Source organism: Oenanthe melanoleuca, chromosome 1, assembly GCF_029582105.1.
Source record: "Oenanthe melanoleuca isolate GR-GAL-2019-014 chromosome 1, OMel1.0, whole genome shotgun sequence".
In the NCBI taxonomy this organism is placed as follows: Eukaryota; Metazoa; Chordata; class Aves; order Passeriformes; family Muscicapidae; genus Oenanthe; species Oenanthe melanoleuca.
This window is the reverse complement of record NC_079333.1, coordinates 1,729,052-1,746,410: the sequence shown is the minus strand read 5'-3', so window position 1 is coordinate 1,746,410 and position 17,359 is coordinate 1,729,052. Positions and strand designations below refer to the sequence as shown.

General features: G+C 43.4%; 1 protein-coding gene across 3 annotated transcripts in view; it reads left to right on the top strand.

Moving 5' to 3' along the window:
- The window catches only part of RAB6A (RAB6A, member RAS oncogene family), a 41,266-nt gene that overhangs the window by 9,316 nt on the left and 14,591 nt on the right, over window positions 1–17,359 (top strand). For all 3 annotated transcript variants that reach the window (XM_056500419.1, XM_056500410.1, XM_056500428.1), the window contains exon 2: window positions 15,868–15,926. In XM_056500419.1, coding sequence (XP_056356394.1) covers window positions 15,868–15,926 — 59 coding nt within the window. The remainder of the gene's footprint in view (window positions 1–15,867; window positions 15,927–17,359) is intronic.

The window sequence follows — 17,359 nt, the reverse complement described above, 5'->3', positions numbered from 1 at the left end:
ATTTCAAGATACTGTATCCCAGTTGGAGTGTAGATAATTCTTGTCTGAATAATTTTCTGCTCCAAACCCGGGTTCTCATTTAAACACTTCCTTTTTTTTCTTGTAGTTGAGTCTTGCAGTTCCTTCTGGAATATCCATTCATTTAGAAAAGATGAGACTAAAATGCCAACAGAACTTACTCCATTTACTATTTGGAACCAAATTTCTACCTCTTAAAGACTAGCTATTTTTATTTTCAAAATTCATACAGATGAATATCAGACCTTGGGTTTGCAGACCCTTCAGGCTCCGTGGCTTGCCCCAAGGCACTTGTGAAGCACAGCTGGGAAGGAACAATTTTATTGTCAGCAGGCTGAAACTCCCTATGGAGAGGTCAGTGTCTCAGTTAGGAAGAAGTTTGAGGAAAAGATGAAGATTTTGGAGAAGAAGTTTCCCATTGAAAAGTTGGGAATTGGTGTAATGGTTTAATATCCCTTAAGCTTTGAGTTGTTCATTTGCAGCCCAGGCAGTGCAGGCAGCAGGAGCATCGAGTGTCTGATGGCCTCTGTCCTGCCCCAGTTCCCAGGAGAAGAGCTGGGGCAGCTCAGGAGCAGATGTGAAGGAGGAGAGGATAGTGTGGTGTCAGGATATCCTTCCCTTGAATCCTTAATGCCAGGATTTGTAACCTTGTGCTGCCTGGACCCACACAGATGTCTGAGGAGCCCAGAGCCTGCAGCTCCTTCAGCTGTGCTGATCTCAGTTTCTGCATGGTTTGGGTTTCTGTTGCTAAAAACCAAATTGTGGTTGGGGTTTTTTTGGTGCAGAGCCCCAGGATTCTGTGCTGCCCTGGTGCCCATGTGCTGTGTTCCACACCAGCTGTTTTCCCTCTGCCTGGCCAGGCAGTTGCATTGTGTGCACGAAGCCGTGTGTGTCGGTGCAGCTCGGGTTATTTTCACAGCAGTCCCCAGGTGTTCTCCACAGCCATCCCTGTCAGCTCACATCAGCAGTGCCTGGAGGAGGGCTGTGCTTAATGAATGCACTCTGAGCAGTTTTTTCCTTATAAGTTGCCTCTTCATAAGCCAGTCTGCATCAATCTTAAATCAGGATTATTTTAGGATTTTGTCCAAACTTGCTTGGGAAGAAACACTCATCTGTGTGTCTGCCTGGAGAATGAGTTTGAGGGAGCTCCTGTGGAAGCTGTTCTGCATCTCCTGTATGGAAAGAGCAGAGGACAGGTCTTAATCCTTCCAAGAGATGGTAAGTTGTGGGAGTAAGATGGAATCACTGAGGAGAATGCTATATGGAGCTCTCGTCCCCTTCTTCCTTTTCTTCTTTTTCTTCTCCTTTTCTTCTCCTTCTTTTCCATTTCTCCTTCCCCAGCAGGAAAATTGTCACCACAGTGTGAGAGAGCAGAAATTTTTGTGCCAGTGCAGGGAGTCAGGAGGGAGCAGGAGGAAGTATTTGCTTGTTTTGCCAGTGGGATAATGGTGCTGGGGAAACATTAGGCAAAATTTAACTGAGTTAAAGGATGGAGGGAAGGGAAGGGGATGGTAATCCCTTGCATTTTAATAGGTCTCCTGAAACTTCTCTAATTCCTCACTGAAATGGCTGACTTAGCAGTGCTTGTTGTGCTTTCAAGGGCAGAACATCTTTGGGAAGAGAGCAGGAGCTTGTTCCAAGGGCTCCATTTGGCACATAATCCAGGGAAGCAGTGCCTGGATTTCCTCAGCTGGATGCTGGCATCTGCTGGTTTAGCTTGCATCAGGATAATGCTCAGTGCTCAAAGCAGGGAATGTTTCCCTGCAGAAACACATCCTCAGGTGGCTGCTCTCTGCTGCCTCTCTCTTGAATATCACTCTGAGGAGTCCAGGAGAGTGTTTCCATGTTAGATGGTGCATTAGCCTGTCATTTGCAGTTTATTTAACAAAAGTTACTTTTGGGAACTGTTGTTCTGTTTGCGGATTTTTATGCAGATTTTTGTCTAAACTGCTCATGAATATGATTTGTTAGAGGAATAAATACTGTGTTAAAGGTATTTAAACCAGAAATTCTTAATTATGTTTTCATTGTCTGCTTCTTCTTTCCAAAATGGTTTGGTAGCATTTAGTTTCTGACTTAAATTGAGGACTTAAAGTGGCTGTAAATCTGGAAATCAGTTGAAGGGGTCTCCTGTGCTTCAGGTGATGGAGGAGCTCTTGGCTAATTCCCCTTTTACCCATGTGGAATTTGCACTTCCCAGAACCACTCCTGGCAGAGCAGATCCACCCTTCCAACCTAATATCTGTCCAGAGTGGCTTAATTACTTTTGATCTCCAAATGTAGCATTTTATTTCTTTCAAGCCTTTTACAAGGAGATAATTAGGTGTTTAAAAATAAAATACTGGGATGTAAAAATTGGATCCTATGAATGATTAATTACTGAAGGTCTCCTGGTGGGTTTTTGCTCAGTCCTGCACTGGTTTTTAATGGAAAGTTGGAATGATAGAACCTGGAAGCAGTAGATGCTTCAAAAAGTGATTTCACTCCCAAGGGCTTTCACTGCCATCATATATAAAGTGAATTTTGAGGCACCCTTGCATGACAATAATAAAACTTCAGTATTGGGCTTTGAAACTTGGTAGGTTAGATTTTTGTGTGAGAAGCAATAGAATAGAAATAGGAATAGAATAGAATAGAATAGAATAGAATAGAATAGAATAGAATAGAATAGAATAGAATAGAATAGAATAGAATAGAATAGAATAGAATAGAATAGAATAGAATAGAATAGAATAGAACTGAATTTTTGGAGGTGTCTCTTAAACTGTTTAATTTATCTCATTGTTCTCACAGCAAAGGTGTAATAACCTGGGATAAAGTTGAGTTTTTCTGAAATTTCAACCCAAACACCACAACCCAGAATTGATACTTTATCCAAAAATGGAGTTAAGACTATGTTTATCTGGAGTGGTGCTGTTTGGATTATTGGAGCAATAAGGAGCAGGCTGTTTTGGGAAGGAGGAAATAGTGAATGTCACCTGACCCCTTGAACAGCTGGTTATGGCTCAGCCCCTCCCACTTGGAGGACACAGGAATTGCAGCCAGGAGACAGCTGTGCAATAGCAGAGTCTGCCTTGCTTTGCCTCAGCATTCATTTGGGTGTCCTTTTGGAGCCTTAATTAGCTTCTAGTCACTGACTTGCTGGGAATATGAAATACATTCTATCTTTCTCCTTCCTGGAAGTATTTTCCATGTGCTTCCCTCAGTGCCTGTCTGTACTAATGGAGGTGCATGAGATTTGTTCATTCTTTGATTTTAAACTGAGTCTTGTAAATCCTCGTTCTCTGGCTCAGGGGCAGGGAGCCATTCCCAACTGAACTGCAGCTGGAATGAGGAGGATGTCAGCAGCCAGACTCTAACACTGTTCCTCCTTCCCTTCCCCAGTCATCCTCCAACTCCTCTGCCTCACAAATATGTTCCTAAATGTGGTGTTTGGTTTTGTTTTTTTTTTTTGTTTTTTTCTCACAGAAATGTACTTAGAAATATCACCTAGCTAAATATTGGGGATAGGATCCAGTGCACTTGTGGAATATGTATTCCCAGGGTGAAAAACCCAGTGTTCAAAAGCAGAGTGAAGAGTCCAAAATAGGTGACTTTGCAAGAACTGCTGCTGTTCATCACCTTTAGAAAAAATAATTTCTGAGATGTAGGAGCAGCTTCCCAGTAACATCTCCTGCATGGAATGTCTTCCTCTTTCCAGTTTGTGCTGCACATCCCACCTGAGTTCATCAGGTCCACCTGGAATTCCCACAGCTCAGAGCTCCTTCCTCCACTTGCTGTGCCTTGCTCCTAAGAAGTTTTGGGTAGAGACTCTGGTCACATGGACTTCTGGACTACTAAATCTTCCTTCTTCCTTAGCTCCATGGTCATCTGGTCAGAAGATCCCTGGGATGTGCTTTACAATATTTCCAAGGGCTGCTTTGTGTTACCAGTGTTTATGGCTGAGGGCTCTGAGGCATTTTGTGAGCAGTAGTGATAAAGTCCTTTGGAGAATATTTGAAACCTCATTGGAAACTATTTTAAAAACCTTAACTATGTAAGATATGAAGGAAAGCAAAATCCTCAGGCTACACTGAAAAAAATATCCTCGTGAGTCTGTAAATTTTGAAGGTTTTTTTTCATTCCTGGCAAGTAATGAGAAGCTGCACATAAGTCTTTGAAATGTAAAGGTGGCCTGTGAGTACCCTTTAGTTAATTAAGCAAACTTGATATCCATGAAAACATGAGTGTATCATCCACAATTCCTCTTCTCTGGTTGGTGTTAAACTCATCCACATGGAAGTGAAAGGCATCCTCGTGGATTTCCCTTACAGCCACTGCAGTGTAGATCTTAACTATCCACTCTGATCCCTGTCCTCCAAAGAGCCCAGATTTCTGCCCTGATGCTGTGACACTGGGTGGGACACAGCTGGGTGCTCATCCTGTCTTAGGGCTTTCTCTGCTTTTGTGACACTTGTCCTCCTCTTAGGAGTCAAAACTGCTTGGGACCTTTCCTTTAGGTGCTTTGTCTCATCCTTTAGGCTTGGGCAAAGTTCTTGTGTCTCCCTGTTTTTTGTTTTCCTAATCTGTGCTGTTACTCCAAATCTCGATCTTCTGGTTACCTTATCTTGGGTTTGTTCTTAGTCATTTGAATGAAAACCACGTTTACCACACTGCAGCAATTGGCATGTGAGATTCCCTTCCTGCTCCTGCTGTTCCCTGCTGTTTGAGGTGTTCACATGCACGTTTCATTTACCCCATTGCAGCATTTGCTTTCAGCTCTTCACAGGGTTCCAAGGCTTTTCCTCCAAGCCAAAACTCCTACTTTGCTTGGGTGTAGAAGTTGAAGGCAGTTTCTGGTTTCCACACCACTGTAACTTAAACTAAAACAATCCACCCAGCATTCAGAATGGGCAGGACTTTACTTCTGCAGACCTCAGCTACCTTCAGCCATATTGAATCAGAATATTTGCCCCTTCTGTATGAAATGGTGGGAGATTCAGCAGTCTGAACATGGGAGATGACAGCTGTTCTTCCAACAGAAAACTGGGAGTCTGGCTCCTCACGTGGCACTGTGTCACTTCCCAGGGGCTTGGTGTTATCCTGGGGGAGGAGAGCTGGGATTGCCTGGAGGTCTTCCACTTGTGACTCTTGTTTTGGCTCTGTTGCATTTAGAAACCTTTCAAACTGTGAAAATAGCACTGGTTATGTTACAGGCTTGGCTTGGAATTCCTCCACAGAAAACCAGACAAGAGGTTTCATCTCTAGAACATAAGGCAAAGATTTTAAAATGATTTTTTATAGCTGTGCTTAGGAGGTAACATTTCCATGTTTTTTTATTTTACTATAGTGACAGAGTAATTGAATTATTGTATTTTATAGATCTGCTCCTTCCTGTTCAGCAGTGAGGGGTCAACTCTTGTTTATTCTTTTCTACAATGGGATGCTAAAAAACACCCCAGTTTTTATATGAAAACTTTCCAGTGTGCAGCTTCATTGTTTAAAAAACTCCAAAGTGTGATTTTGAGACAGAACCAGAGGCTGACCCGTTTTTACTGTTTCATTTCTTTGTGGCTGTGACTGAGCAAACAGAACAAGATTTGTTTGCATTGTGCTCTTTCATTTATTTCCCATTTTGGGAGGAAGAGTCAAGCTAATTACTGACAAAACCCACAAGAGTTAATGAAGCTATTTATCACTGGGTATTTTTGTCCCTGTCACAAGGCTTGGTGCAGATCCCAAAGGAAATCTTGCCTGTGCATTAATAATCAGGGATATTGTTCTACTTTTATCAACTCTGCCAGTGCTGATTAGGATTTGCTTAGCCAGGAAGGAGTTCTGAGTTTGTCATTAAACTTGAAATGAGTCTCCACACATTTTTATTGATCTGTGTGATCCTTTCACATCCCAAAATGCAGAGGGGAGCTTTTTCCAGCTTTTTGTGTCCAGGCTGTGGCTTCTACCTTGGGGCCAGTTATGATCAGTCTTAACTTGTGCTTTAGTGAAAAAATACAGATACCAGGTGAAACTAACTGGCATCTCCCTCAAGAACAAAGTGTAGTGCTAAATAAAATAGGATTCTAAATTGCCTATAGACAGCTAACAGGCTGATGTTGCCTTAGAAAAAGATGGATAATAGAAAATTCTCTCTTCTGCCTCTTCCTTTTCCCTTTAGCTACTGTTGAGCTTTAAATACAAGTGACAATTCTTTGCCTCTCTTGCTGGTTTTAAAATGCCCGGGGACTGCATAAAACACATCCATATGGCACTGAATACTTGGATCAGTGGCAGAGCAGGCTTTTTTCTGGTTGTCCTTCAATGTGTAGCTGTCAGCTGTGAAACCCTCCTGGGTTTTTACATAGTATGCCTGGGAATGGCTGTGTAAAAGGAAGGATCCTTTGGGAGAATTGCTGCTCTGCCTGTTAGAGGCAATTTCTTGTCCACTGGAGATGGACCAGTAAACACCAGTGAGCCAGCTCAGCTGTCTGAGTGGGAGGAGGAATCTTCAGGTGAGATGTGGCCATGAGGAACAAGGGACTTTGCCACTTGTCACTGTCTGCTCACATCTTTTGCAGTGTCAGAAATACTGTTTGGGTTCCCTTGAGGAAAGGAAGTTTCACCCTGAGCTGTTTGGAATGAAAACCACAGCAGGGAGCTTGGACTGGGTGATATTTAAAGATCCTTTCCCATTCTGTGATATTTGAAGCAAACTGCAGTAGTGTACAGCAGGAATTAGACCAGGAAAGTGTATACTGCAAGATTAGGAATAAAATGAAATTTTTGTCATTTAAGGAAAAAAGAGAGTAGGTTTTTAATATAACTAGCTCTACATTCCTAGTTACAGAGACTAATGTTCAGCTAGATTTAATCCCAAGTGTTTGTCTCTATCCAGATGTATATCTAATCTAAATCAAGGCTGAGATCCTCAAATTTAAGACATGAACCAGCCTTGAACTGGTAGGTTTTGAAAAGCATCTCTTGGAAAGAAAGAAAAGAAATCCTTGATTTCTGCATTGTATTGAATTTAGCTCAAAAGTTGGAGAGTGAAGTTATGGGCCTTGCTGGGCACTGCTGTCAGCAACACCCTGGGGAAAAAACACTTTCTAGGGCAGGAAAGTGCATCAGCCTCCCTTTCCTTCTGTCTTGGATGAGTTATTGTGGAAAACAGCACTGTGAACATGCTCTGAGGTGTCCAAAGAGAAGAATGAGAATTAATGAGCTTTTCAGGCTAACACATATTTTCATAGTCATCTTTTTTATAAGGCAGTTACTGAAGTGTTAATCATTTGATTACTGGCTGTTGTAGATAAGGGAGTAATTGGTCCCTTTTTGTAAATGATGGAAATGCCTGACAGGAAGGGGCAGGCGTGAAAGCTCTTGTTTCCATGGATTATTGCCCAGAGAGATTGACTGGAACTAAAACCCCTTTGCTCTGATGACAACTGGGTTGTAAGAAAATTCTGTTTCCTATTTGCTTCTCAGTAGCGAGGGCAGATCTTTAAACACGATCCCAAATGTGTGTGAAACTTAATTTTTGGCATGGCTTGAAATGAGTGTTATGAATTCCTTTTAGAAGCCATTACAAATGAGACTGTGGTGGTGGCCAGGGAGAAGGGCTGGGTAACAAATAGAGCAGATTTTTTTTTGCTGTAACTCTTAGGAAAATCAAGTTACACCCTCTGTCTTGGGAAGAAAAAGCCTGTGAAATGCAGGATCACCACAGCTTTTTTCACATCCTTAGAGTTTAAATGGTGCTCCTGTGCAAAGAGCCTGGCTCCTTCCTTTGTGTCCCCATTCTTGCAGCACATGGGAACGAGCTGCAGATGATCCCAGAACAGCTTTCTGTGTGTTCATCTGCTGGGTAGGTGTCATTCCTTGTTATTCCCTGTTACATCATGCAGTTCACTCCACTCCATGCTTCCCTTCCTGCTGCTCTGCACCAGACACTCATAAATATTCATGTACACTTCCCACCATCCATTTAGGCTCCTATCCCTGGCTTAGGGTCTGTTCCAGTTTGCTAAGTGCTGCTTTTTTTACCAGTGCTGAGGGCTGGCTGGGGAGCTAAAGGCTGATGTCACACTTTCTGCTTTGGGAAGTTGCTGGGATGTTAAGGCTTTAAAAGGTTTTGCTGAAATTCTTCCATCACAAAGGGCCGACTGAGGTTCAAGGCACCTGATTGTCACAGGGTAAAAGGAAAATGGAAATTTCCTCAGCAGTGGCAAAATTCTGGCCATGTTGTTTCCTACTTCATTAAATGAGTAAAACTCGTCTTGCCACCTTCAGCTCTAATAAAACTCTCTGATCTTGCCTTGAAAAGTCCAGTCCAGATAGAATCTTTGTAAGGACTAGGGGAATTGAATTTACAATGAGCAAATAATCAACTTTTTGTTCAGGATCTCTCAGTACTTTAAAATACTCAGGACTGTGTATAGAGGGCAGAGGAAGGAGGCCAATTTGGTTATTCCATTGGTTCATTGATCACATGTTGCATCTCATTAAATTCATCCTCATTTTGTGTGCAGCACTGGGACAGTGCTATTACTGATCATCTGGAAAGGGATTAAAACCTGGGTTTAAAAAAAAAAAAATTAAGAGGTTCAACATTCTCCCACTAATCACAGAATCCCAGAATAGTTTTGGTTTGGAAGGGACCTTAAAGCCCATCCATTCCTACCCCTGCCATGGGCAGGGACACCTTCCACTATCCCAAGCCCTGTCCAGCCTGGCCTTGGACACTTCCAGGGCATCCACATGCTTCAGGATTACCTTGAGCTTCCAAAAGTCTCTCTTCTTCTTTGGTCAGTTTCTGTAGATTTTAATTTTCGTTATTTCTACTGTAAATAGTCTTGGAATAACTGTGGTTATCTCTGTGAGGAGTTACTTCTTACAGCTTTGTCAACTGCTGGCTAAGAAATGGAAATGGAAAATAGGAAAAGGCCAAGTTCAACTTTCCCTGTAGTTCACCAAGGCTGAACAGGCTGCTCTGGGAATGGAATTGGACTATGGGAATCCTCCACTGCCAGTCCCTGGATTTCTGTGTGTTTTCTCCTCTTTGTGGGTACAGGCCAGCAGTTCTCAAACTGAGAGCTCCAGGCTGCCAGCAATCCCTGAAGCCAAAGTAATTGATCCAGGACTATATCAAACAGTTTTCAGTAGTGCTTTTAATTAAAAGGCAAAATAAAAGCTGTGTTGTGGTGGTGACCTGAAAAGAAATGAAGGATTGGCAGGGATTCATTGGTCTAAAAGGGCCAGCTGCAGTTGTTTGACATTGTTATTGATTGTGTCTGCCTTTCTAGAGTTCCTTTCCGAGGTAGGGTGCCATAAAACCTCCACAAATAAGTGCCAAAACCCCTTTTTTGGAGGTGGTTGCTCTTCTGTCTGTCCTCCTTTCCCTTACAGTCATGGACAAGCTGCTGCCAGGAGTTTGTGGCTGTTTTTCATTGGAGGAGGTTCAGAGCAGGTTGGAGCAGGTTCTGCAGCCTGTAAGTTCTTGGAAGGCTTTGGCCTATTTTGGGGCTGAGGTTTGCCATGTTGTGTTGTTTTGTAGCCCTGTGAGAGCTGCTGGATCCCCGTTGCTGGAGGGATTTACAGCCCTGTGGATGCAGCACTTGGGGCCATGGGTTAGTGATGTTCTTGGCACTGCTGGAGGAATGGCTGGACCTTATGATCTTGGAGGGCTTTCCCAGCCAAAATGGTTCTACAATTCTGTGATTTGTTTTCTTGCACTTCAGAGGTACTTGTGGATACTACAAAATGTGTCCTGAAGTGCCAGAGAAATACCTGAATACCAATATTTGGCATCAGCACATTGTGTGCAGGTCCTCACTGGGCTGTGGTTGTGTGGGAAGCAATGCAGCTGCCTTTGTCCTCCTTTGTCAGAGGAGTTGCCAGTAAAACAGGAGGAATAAAAGTCAGGAGTGAAGTGTTGAGGGGCTTTGTGTTCAGAGGGTGCTCTGTGCTCCTCTCCCCAGCCGGCGCATTCGCTGTCGCTGTTTCATTTCCGCTGCCTGATCTCCTTGTTTGATCTCTGCCACCAGCTCCAGGCCATTGTTTGTTCTGCTTGGAATGAGTATCCAACCCAGAATCAGCTGAAATGAAGGTGACTTCTTCTCTGGGAGGAATAAAAAAAATATATATATAAGCATGTAGATAGAGCATCTCTTGAATTCCAAAAACAATGTAAAACAAACCTGAATTGTTCCACATTTTTCTGGGTCTTGTGTCCCTGTAACTCTCTGGATATTTTACATTAACTTCCTAAACAGAGTCTTAAATTCCATTGTAAAGAAGCACATCTGTATAATAGGACCACAGTATAACTTATAACCTAGATCTTTAACTAGGCTGGGAATAAATGATCTTAAAAGGGGCTATTTGAATCATTTTGTTTATACTACTTAGAGGCGTCCATACATGGATTTCAAGGTTTATATTTTGCAGGCTTTCTACTAATTTTATTTTTTCTTGATTTTTAAAAAACATATTGAGGACTTAAAACTGTAAGGAATTGGTTCAGGTGGTCCTTTGGACTGATCTCATTTCCCATCTGGAAAGAAATGGCAGAATAAAATAGAAAATAGGCTTGACAATAGAGCAGGAATGGAATCAATAGGGAAAAAAATCAGGGTAAAAAATCATTTAATGAGAGCGAGCATCCTCCTCAGCTTTGGCTTTTGCCTCTGCTCCCTGGGACTAGACTGGATTCCATCCTCTGAGTTCCTCACTGTGACTGGGACAAACTTCCCCTGACTGAGAATTCCTTGGGTGAATGCAGTCTGCTGGATAATGAATGAGTTGTGTTTCTTGCTTTGAGGCAACCAGGTGAAATTTCCATAGTTTGACAGTGCAGAGCAGAGGAGGATGGGGAATGTTTTTGTTATATTTTAAAGAAGCTGCTTTAATCACTTTAATACAGCATTTCTGTTTCCAGTGCTGGGAATGACATACCTAAAAATATTCTTACTGGCTGATACAGATAGTTTAAAGTCAACTCTGTGCATCTGCCTTTTGGGGCTTCCTTTTAAACACAAATCTAAAAATGGTTTTGAGGCATTCATAATTCAGTATGTTGTTCTTAGCAGTGCTTTTCCTTTTGGTGCCTGGGTTGTTTTGGTTCTTTTTTCCCCAGCAAAATAGAAGATTTTGAGGTGAGTTTATCTATGAAAGAAACTTGTAGTGTCACTGGGGTTTATCCTTCAATCAAATCTGAAAGGAGGCAAAGGACAAGTGAAAATTTTGGGATTACACTGTGAGTTATCTGCTTATGTGAGGAGAAGGCTTTCCTCATCTTCCTCCCTTTACCTCTGGCTTTCAGCAGGTTGGATCTCTGCCAAGGCTTCTTCTGAGAGCTGGGAGAGGCCAAGTGCAGTTTTCCAGTTGAATAGGCTGGACATGTTGATTACTTTTAAGGTTGTTTTGCTTTCAAGATGTTTCTTGGGCTTTTTTCCTGATTGCTGATGCTTTGAAATGGGTGATGAAGCACTAGGATGAAGTCAGTGATCTAAATGTGGAGAAATTCTCCAGAAGAATGCTTGCACAAGATGTCAATCTCTAGTATGATAAAGCCAGGAAAACACAAGGGGGATGTCAGACCTGCTTCTCGTGCATCACACAGTCCAAGTGGCACAGTCCCAACTGCTTTTCCTTGCAGGTCACTCCTGCCTGAGCCCTTTGCAGACTCTGGCAACAAATGACCTCCTAATCCAGTGCTGGCAGGGAGGTGATGTGTGTTATCTAATGGGTCTGTGCCCTCCTCCCCAGTGCCTCGTTAGAGCACACACAGGCTGTGGGAGCTGTGGGAGCCCGCCATTAATCAGTGTCAGTCCTGGGGGCTGCTGCTGGACACACAGATCTGCCCAGGAGCTGGGAAAAGGCAGCCTGCAAGAATCAGCTGGAACGACCTTGGAATCTCTCCAGCAGCTGCTGTCGGATCAAAGTGCTGGAAGCACGAGATCATTGTATTGATTCCACCTTGCAGCTGAATTCCCACTGTGAAATCCCTGCCAGGCACTGCCTCAGGGCTCCCAGACAAAGGGATTGATCAGGGTGACTCCATGAGCTGAAGGAGTTTAGCCCCTCCTGGTTCATGACAATTGCACTGATAGGAACTTCACAGTGTCCTGTCTTCTCACAGTCGTGTTTGGCACTTGGCTGTTTGCTGCCATGATTCAGTTGCTGATTCAGGAGGGTGTTGGTGTTTGGGCATCTGCTGGTTTCTGTGCTGAACCACTGATCAAACCTTTCCTTTTAGGAGTTGCCTAATTTTATATATCAGAACAGCCAACTTCTTCTTGTCCCAGAACAAATGAAAACGCTGCAGCCTTCCAGAATTCATGTAGATGAGGTGAGCAGGCAGTTCATTATGGGAGCCACCAGTTCCAGGTTCTTTCAGAGCTGATCCAGCAGAGAAAACCATCTGAACAAGTCAGATCTGACCTTAAAAATTCCTGTTGGAGTGGGACCCCTTCAGAAGTGTACATTGATAATTAGATGATAGAAGGTGCTCTGGGGGCTGGGAGAGCTGGGCATACCCACTTGAAGAAGAGAAGGCTCCAGGGAGAATTCAGAGTCCCTTCCATGACCTAAAGGGGCTCCAGGAGAGCTGGAGAGGGACTTGGGACAAGGGATGGAGGGACAGGACACAGAGAATGGCTTCCACTGGCAGAGAGCAGGGATGGATGGGATATTGGGAAGGAATTGTTCCCAGGGAGGATGCAAAGCCCTGGCACAGGGTGCCCAGAGCAGCTGTGGCTGCCCCTGGATCCCTGGCAGTGCCCAAGGCCAGGCTGGACAGGGCTTGGAACAACCTGGGATATTGGAAGGTGTCCCTGCTCGTGGCAGGGGGTTGGAATGAGCTGGTCTTCAAGGTTCCTTCCAACCTTCTAGGATTTTATAAGCACAGCAATCACTTGAGCAATAGTGTCTGGGGCGTGACTAGGAGCTGTTTGATGTGGAGTTTGATGTTGGATAGAAAGTTGGAAGGAGCCAAGAACTCATCTGGTGAAGCCACTGTTCAGTCTCTTAATGACAGTAAAAGGTCCAGGTTTGATGTTGAAGCAAATGGTTTCTTTGGTTCATCACTTATTTACTTGGTTTCCCTCCTCTTCTAAAGATTCTCAGGTGCCTTGGATGTAAACTAGAATGGAATGACACCTGACAGCTCTGTGTGCCAAGGAGGGGAGGAGAATCCACTGCCCAGCTGAATAAGTTATTTTGAGGTTTAATTGCCTCAATTTCCCAGTTCTTTGCCCTTCCTGCTCAGATTGTGGTTGGACTCAGCTTTTAGCTGTTAGATCTTGATCTGCAGAGGGAAAAGTGGCTGGAGACAACTTTTCCTGAGCAGTAAGTCACTTCTTCCCCTCACCTTTCAGCTGCTTGCTGTGAGCTCTGCAAGCTGCCTGTTTTTTTGCCAAAAAGTTCCTTCTCAGCTCCTGAATTGTTTGAGACTTTCTCTTGCTTCCTGTAGTAGAGCTGTCAGTGTGTCCAGCCAAAGCAAGCCCCATTCCCAGCATTTCCTCCCCCACCTCTGTCCCTCCAAGGATGGAATATTGACCTTTTTCTTGGAGTTGTTCCAGCAGCATACCAGGAATACTTTGGACTGAAGGATATTGCATTGCTGACTAATGCTGCCCTGGATGTACTTGTGTGTGGAAATTTTTCCAGGAGATTAAATTAACTCACTAGATTAAAAAACACCCAGATCAACATCTAAATGAAACAAAGCTGAAGTCTTGAGTGTCTTATCTGTTCCTTGGGCTATAACCCCTGGATTATTTATCCAGTTGTTTCCCATCTGGATTTTAAGCAGCTGGTTGTTCTTGTCTCTGTTTGTATTACCTTGTTCTGCTTCTCCCTGCTGAGGGCATTTTCCATTCAGAATTTGAATTCTGAATCTGTCCTCTCCCTTGCCTGCAATCACTCCCAAGTTAATGCCTTCTGGGAATTTGAGAAACATACTGCCAGCAAGGCAGAACAGAAATGAGAGATACATTGGGAGCTGTGGGCTTTCATTCCTGCCAGGATTTCTAAAAGGAGTCAGTTTGGGTTTTTTAAAAGGAGGAACAGCAATGCCTCAGTATTCATGGAATTAAAACTGTGAGCAGTTGGTGTTAATACCATCTTGATCTGGTGCCTGCCAACATAAACCTGGGTCTGTTCAGAGAAGAAATGTCTTGGAACTAAGTCCATTAGGATGCTCTCTCCAAATGTTGGTTGAGGCAGATATTTAAATATAAACAAGCCAAGCAGTACCTTATTTCACCCCTCTTTTTGTGAAATGAGTGAAGGGGGGTCAGGAGGCTTCAGGAATAAACAGAATATTTTCATATTTTATGATTTGTGGACAGATCCCATTCAAGACATGTCACTTAGAAGGCAAAAATTTTCTGGAACACTTCATTGTCCTTCAGAGGTCGTGAGTTGGCAAAGCAGATAATTTCCTGGGGGAGATTGGACCCGTGAAGAGTTCAATGTGGCTGTTTGCATCAGTGGCCATGTGAGGAAAACCAGCTCGTTTGTGATGCTGCAGATCAATTCCTGGATTCTGTGCTGCAGTGGGAAGGGATTGGGTTTGCCTGTGTGTGTCTCCTGAGGATTGTCACTGGCTCTGCAGTGAATCCCTCCTCCCCTCCCAGCAGCTCGAGCTGTTCAGCACATCCATGGGACAAATCTGAGTCAGGGATTCAGGAATCATTCCCACCTGGGATGCACTGCTTCCAAAAACCTGCTCAGAGAAGGGAATATTTGCTCTACCTTTGTGAAGGCAGCTTTTTAACTTCGTGGGAAACCTGATTCTGCCTCCAGAGCAGAATACATTAGAAATTCACATAGGAATTCAGATATTGACTTGGGAAAATCTCATCTCTCCAAGGCTGTCTGCTGGGTTCCTGTTTGTTTAGCCCTTTTTCAGGGTTGACTGAAGATGAGAATGCTGCTTAATTGGGATACTGGAGATTTTGGTGACACTCTTATGTTAAGATCTAAAACAAACAAAACCTCCCAAAACTCACCCCAGAAATCACAGAATGGTTTGGATTGGAAGGGACCTTCATCTTGCCTTAAATCCCTGTGTTCACTGGATGGTCACCCTGGCAGAGAGCTAAAATCCCTGGAATATTGCTTGGAGAGCACAAGCTCTGCCCTGAGCACTCTTTCTTACCTTTTACCTGCACATGCAGTGCTTGATGGCCAACACAAGTCACACAGTTCCTCTCCTCTGCCACTGGGAGATGGCAAATTCCAGCTGCAGGGAGGTTGGAAAAAACACTGGGAGGTGGTGCAGCCCTGAGTAATTTCAGGTGCTTCCTGAGTAACTGGCCTACAATTAAGAGGATTTATACACATCAAAATGAGGCAGCTGGAGATGTTCCAGTTCCTGTGTATCTTGCTGATCCCTCCAGGTGAAGATGCAGCAGAAGGAAAAAGCCTATAAAGTATGAGTTAGGCTTTGGCCTAGCTCTGCTCTGTTGTTGGTGTGAGAGGAGCATAAAATAAGTGTTGTGAAGATGGTGGGGTCTGAAAGTGAATAATTCTTAAGTTTTATGAGTGAGAAGAGCTTTTTGTTGCTAATAATTACTTATGGGGGCTGTTAAATTCATTCAGTTCAACTAAAATTATTGAATGACTTGGTGGAAAACAGAGCAATTAAAGTAATTTTCATCTCAAATCACAAATATTTAAGAGTAAAACTGATGCTTGGGATTGATACAGAGGGAAAAAAAGTGTAAAGTCAAATAACTGCTCTTGTCCTTGCAGGAAGTTTAAATGCACACTGTGGATCTTTTGGATACAGTAAACCATTTTAAAATTACTTGTTTAAAACTTGCTCTGGAATGGTCCTTGAATCCATGTTTTTTTTCCTCCTTTTAGTGGGGAAGACTTCCTTGATCACCAGGTTCATGTATGACAGCTTTGACAACACCTACCAGGTAAATTAATCCATGTTTTTATCTTGTGTAAGACTCCTCTGCTTCTGTGTCTTCCATTGCAGGAAAAGTCATTCCAGACAAGTTGAGGCACTGACCATGGGATTCCCAATTGTGAAATCTTAATTTTACCATCTGCCAGAGTGGCACTTCTGGGTTGGATTCTGTTCCAGGAGTTTACCTGCTGCTTGCAGCAGGATGAGCTGTGGTTCTAAAAGAATATCCAAGGCACAGCCAGGGAATTTTTTTTTCCCACCATTTTCTACCACATCATCACAGATCTAATCCCTGTGTGTGGATAACATAACAGGTACCCAGCTCTCTTAAACAGCAAGCTATAAAATAATACTAACTGGGAAAAAAAAAAAAAAAAAAAATTTAGGATGTTTAGAAAACAGTTCTACAAAGTAGCACTGTGCAGTCCAGGAGAACAGTCGGTGTTGCCCACTCCCAGAATTTAGCATGAGCTCAAGATGTGGTGAGATATAAAAGTACTTCAGTTTCCTGAAGTGTGTCTCCTCCAAGCATAGCATGTTTCATGACTTGGTTACAGTTGGTGATGTTCTGGAGACATGAAACTGAGAAAAATCTGTTCCCTGGTGCCTGGGATGGTTTTTTTTAGGGAGGTGGGGGGAGGAAGTAATAGAAAAAAGAAGGAAAAAAAAGGAAAATGTTGTAATTCTCCTGTTCCTTGGTGTCTACCCAAGGATCTCACTGAATTGAGAGATTTCCCTCCTGCCTCCTTCAGTAATTCCTCCTTGCTGCTGCTAGGAAAAAGGAGTTGGGAAGGAGTCCCTGAGCTGAGGGAAGAGCCACACTTGCACACGTGGGAGGGCTGGAGCCCACGTCACTGCTCCCAAGGCAGCCAACATCCTCACAGACACTCCCACTGTAATTACATGGACATTGAAGGCAGTTCTCTTATTCAAGATGGGATTTTTTCCCTCCCACAGTATTTTTCTTTTAGGACTACTCCTTTTCCTTACTGAGTTTGTGTCCCAGTTCTTCCTTGAGGAGGTTTGACCCTGTGTGCTTTAGGATAATATGGATGTCACCGTGGAAAAGTGGTCTGGTGTAATACATTAAATGATTGCAAAATCAGTGAGTGACACAACAGTGAGAAATCCTAAGGGCTTCCAAGATAACTTGGATTTAGGCATCAGTGCTGCCTGCCCAGTTTGGGTGTTAGTAGACTTGGGTCAGAGCCATTAATCCAAACTCCTTGATTTTCCTGGAGTTGTGACTGAGGTGGGGCCATACTTCCTATTGTGCTGTAGCTGGAAGAAGGAATCAGTCACAAAAGCTCCAGGAATTTGGCAAAAATCACACTGCCTGTTGGTGTCAACTCAAAAGAGGCATTTTTGGATGCCCAGGATTCTCTAGAGACCCCTGAGAGGCCAGTATTTAATGCCAGTGCACATCACGCCCTGATCATG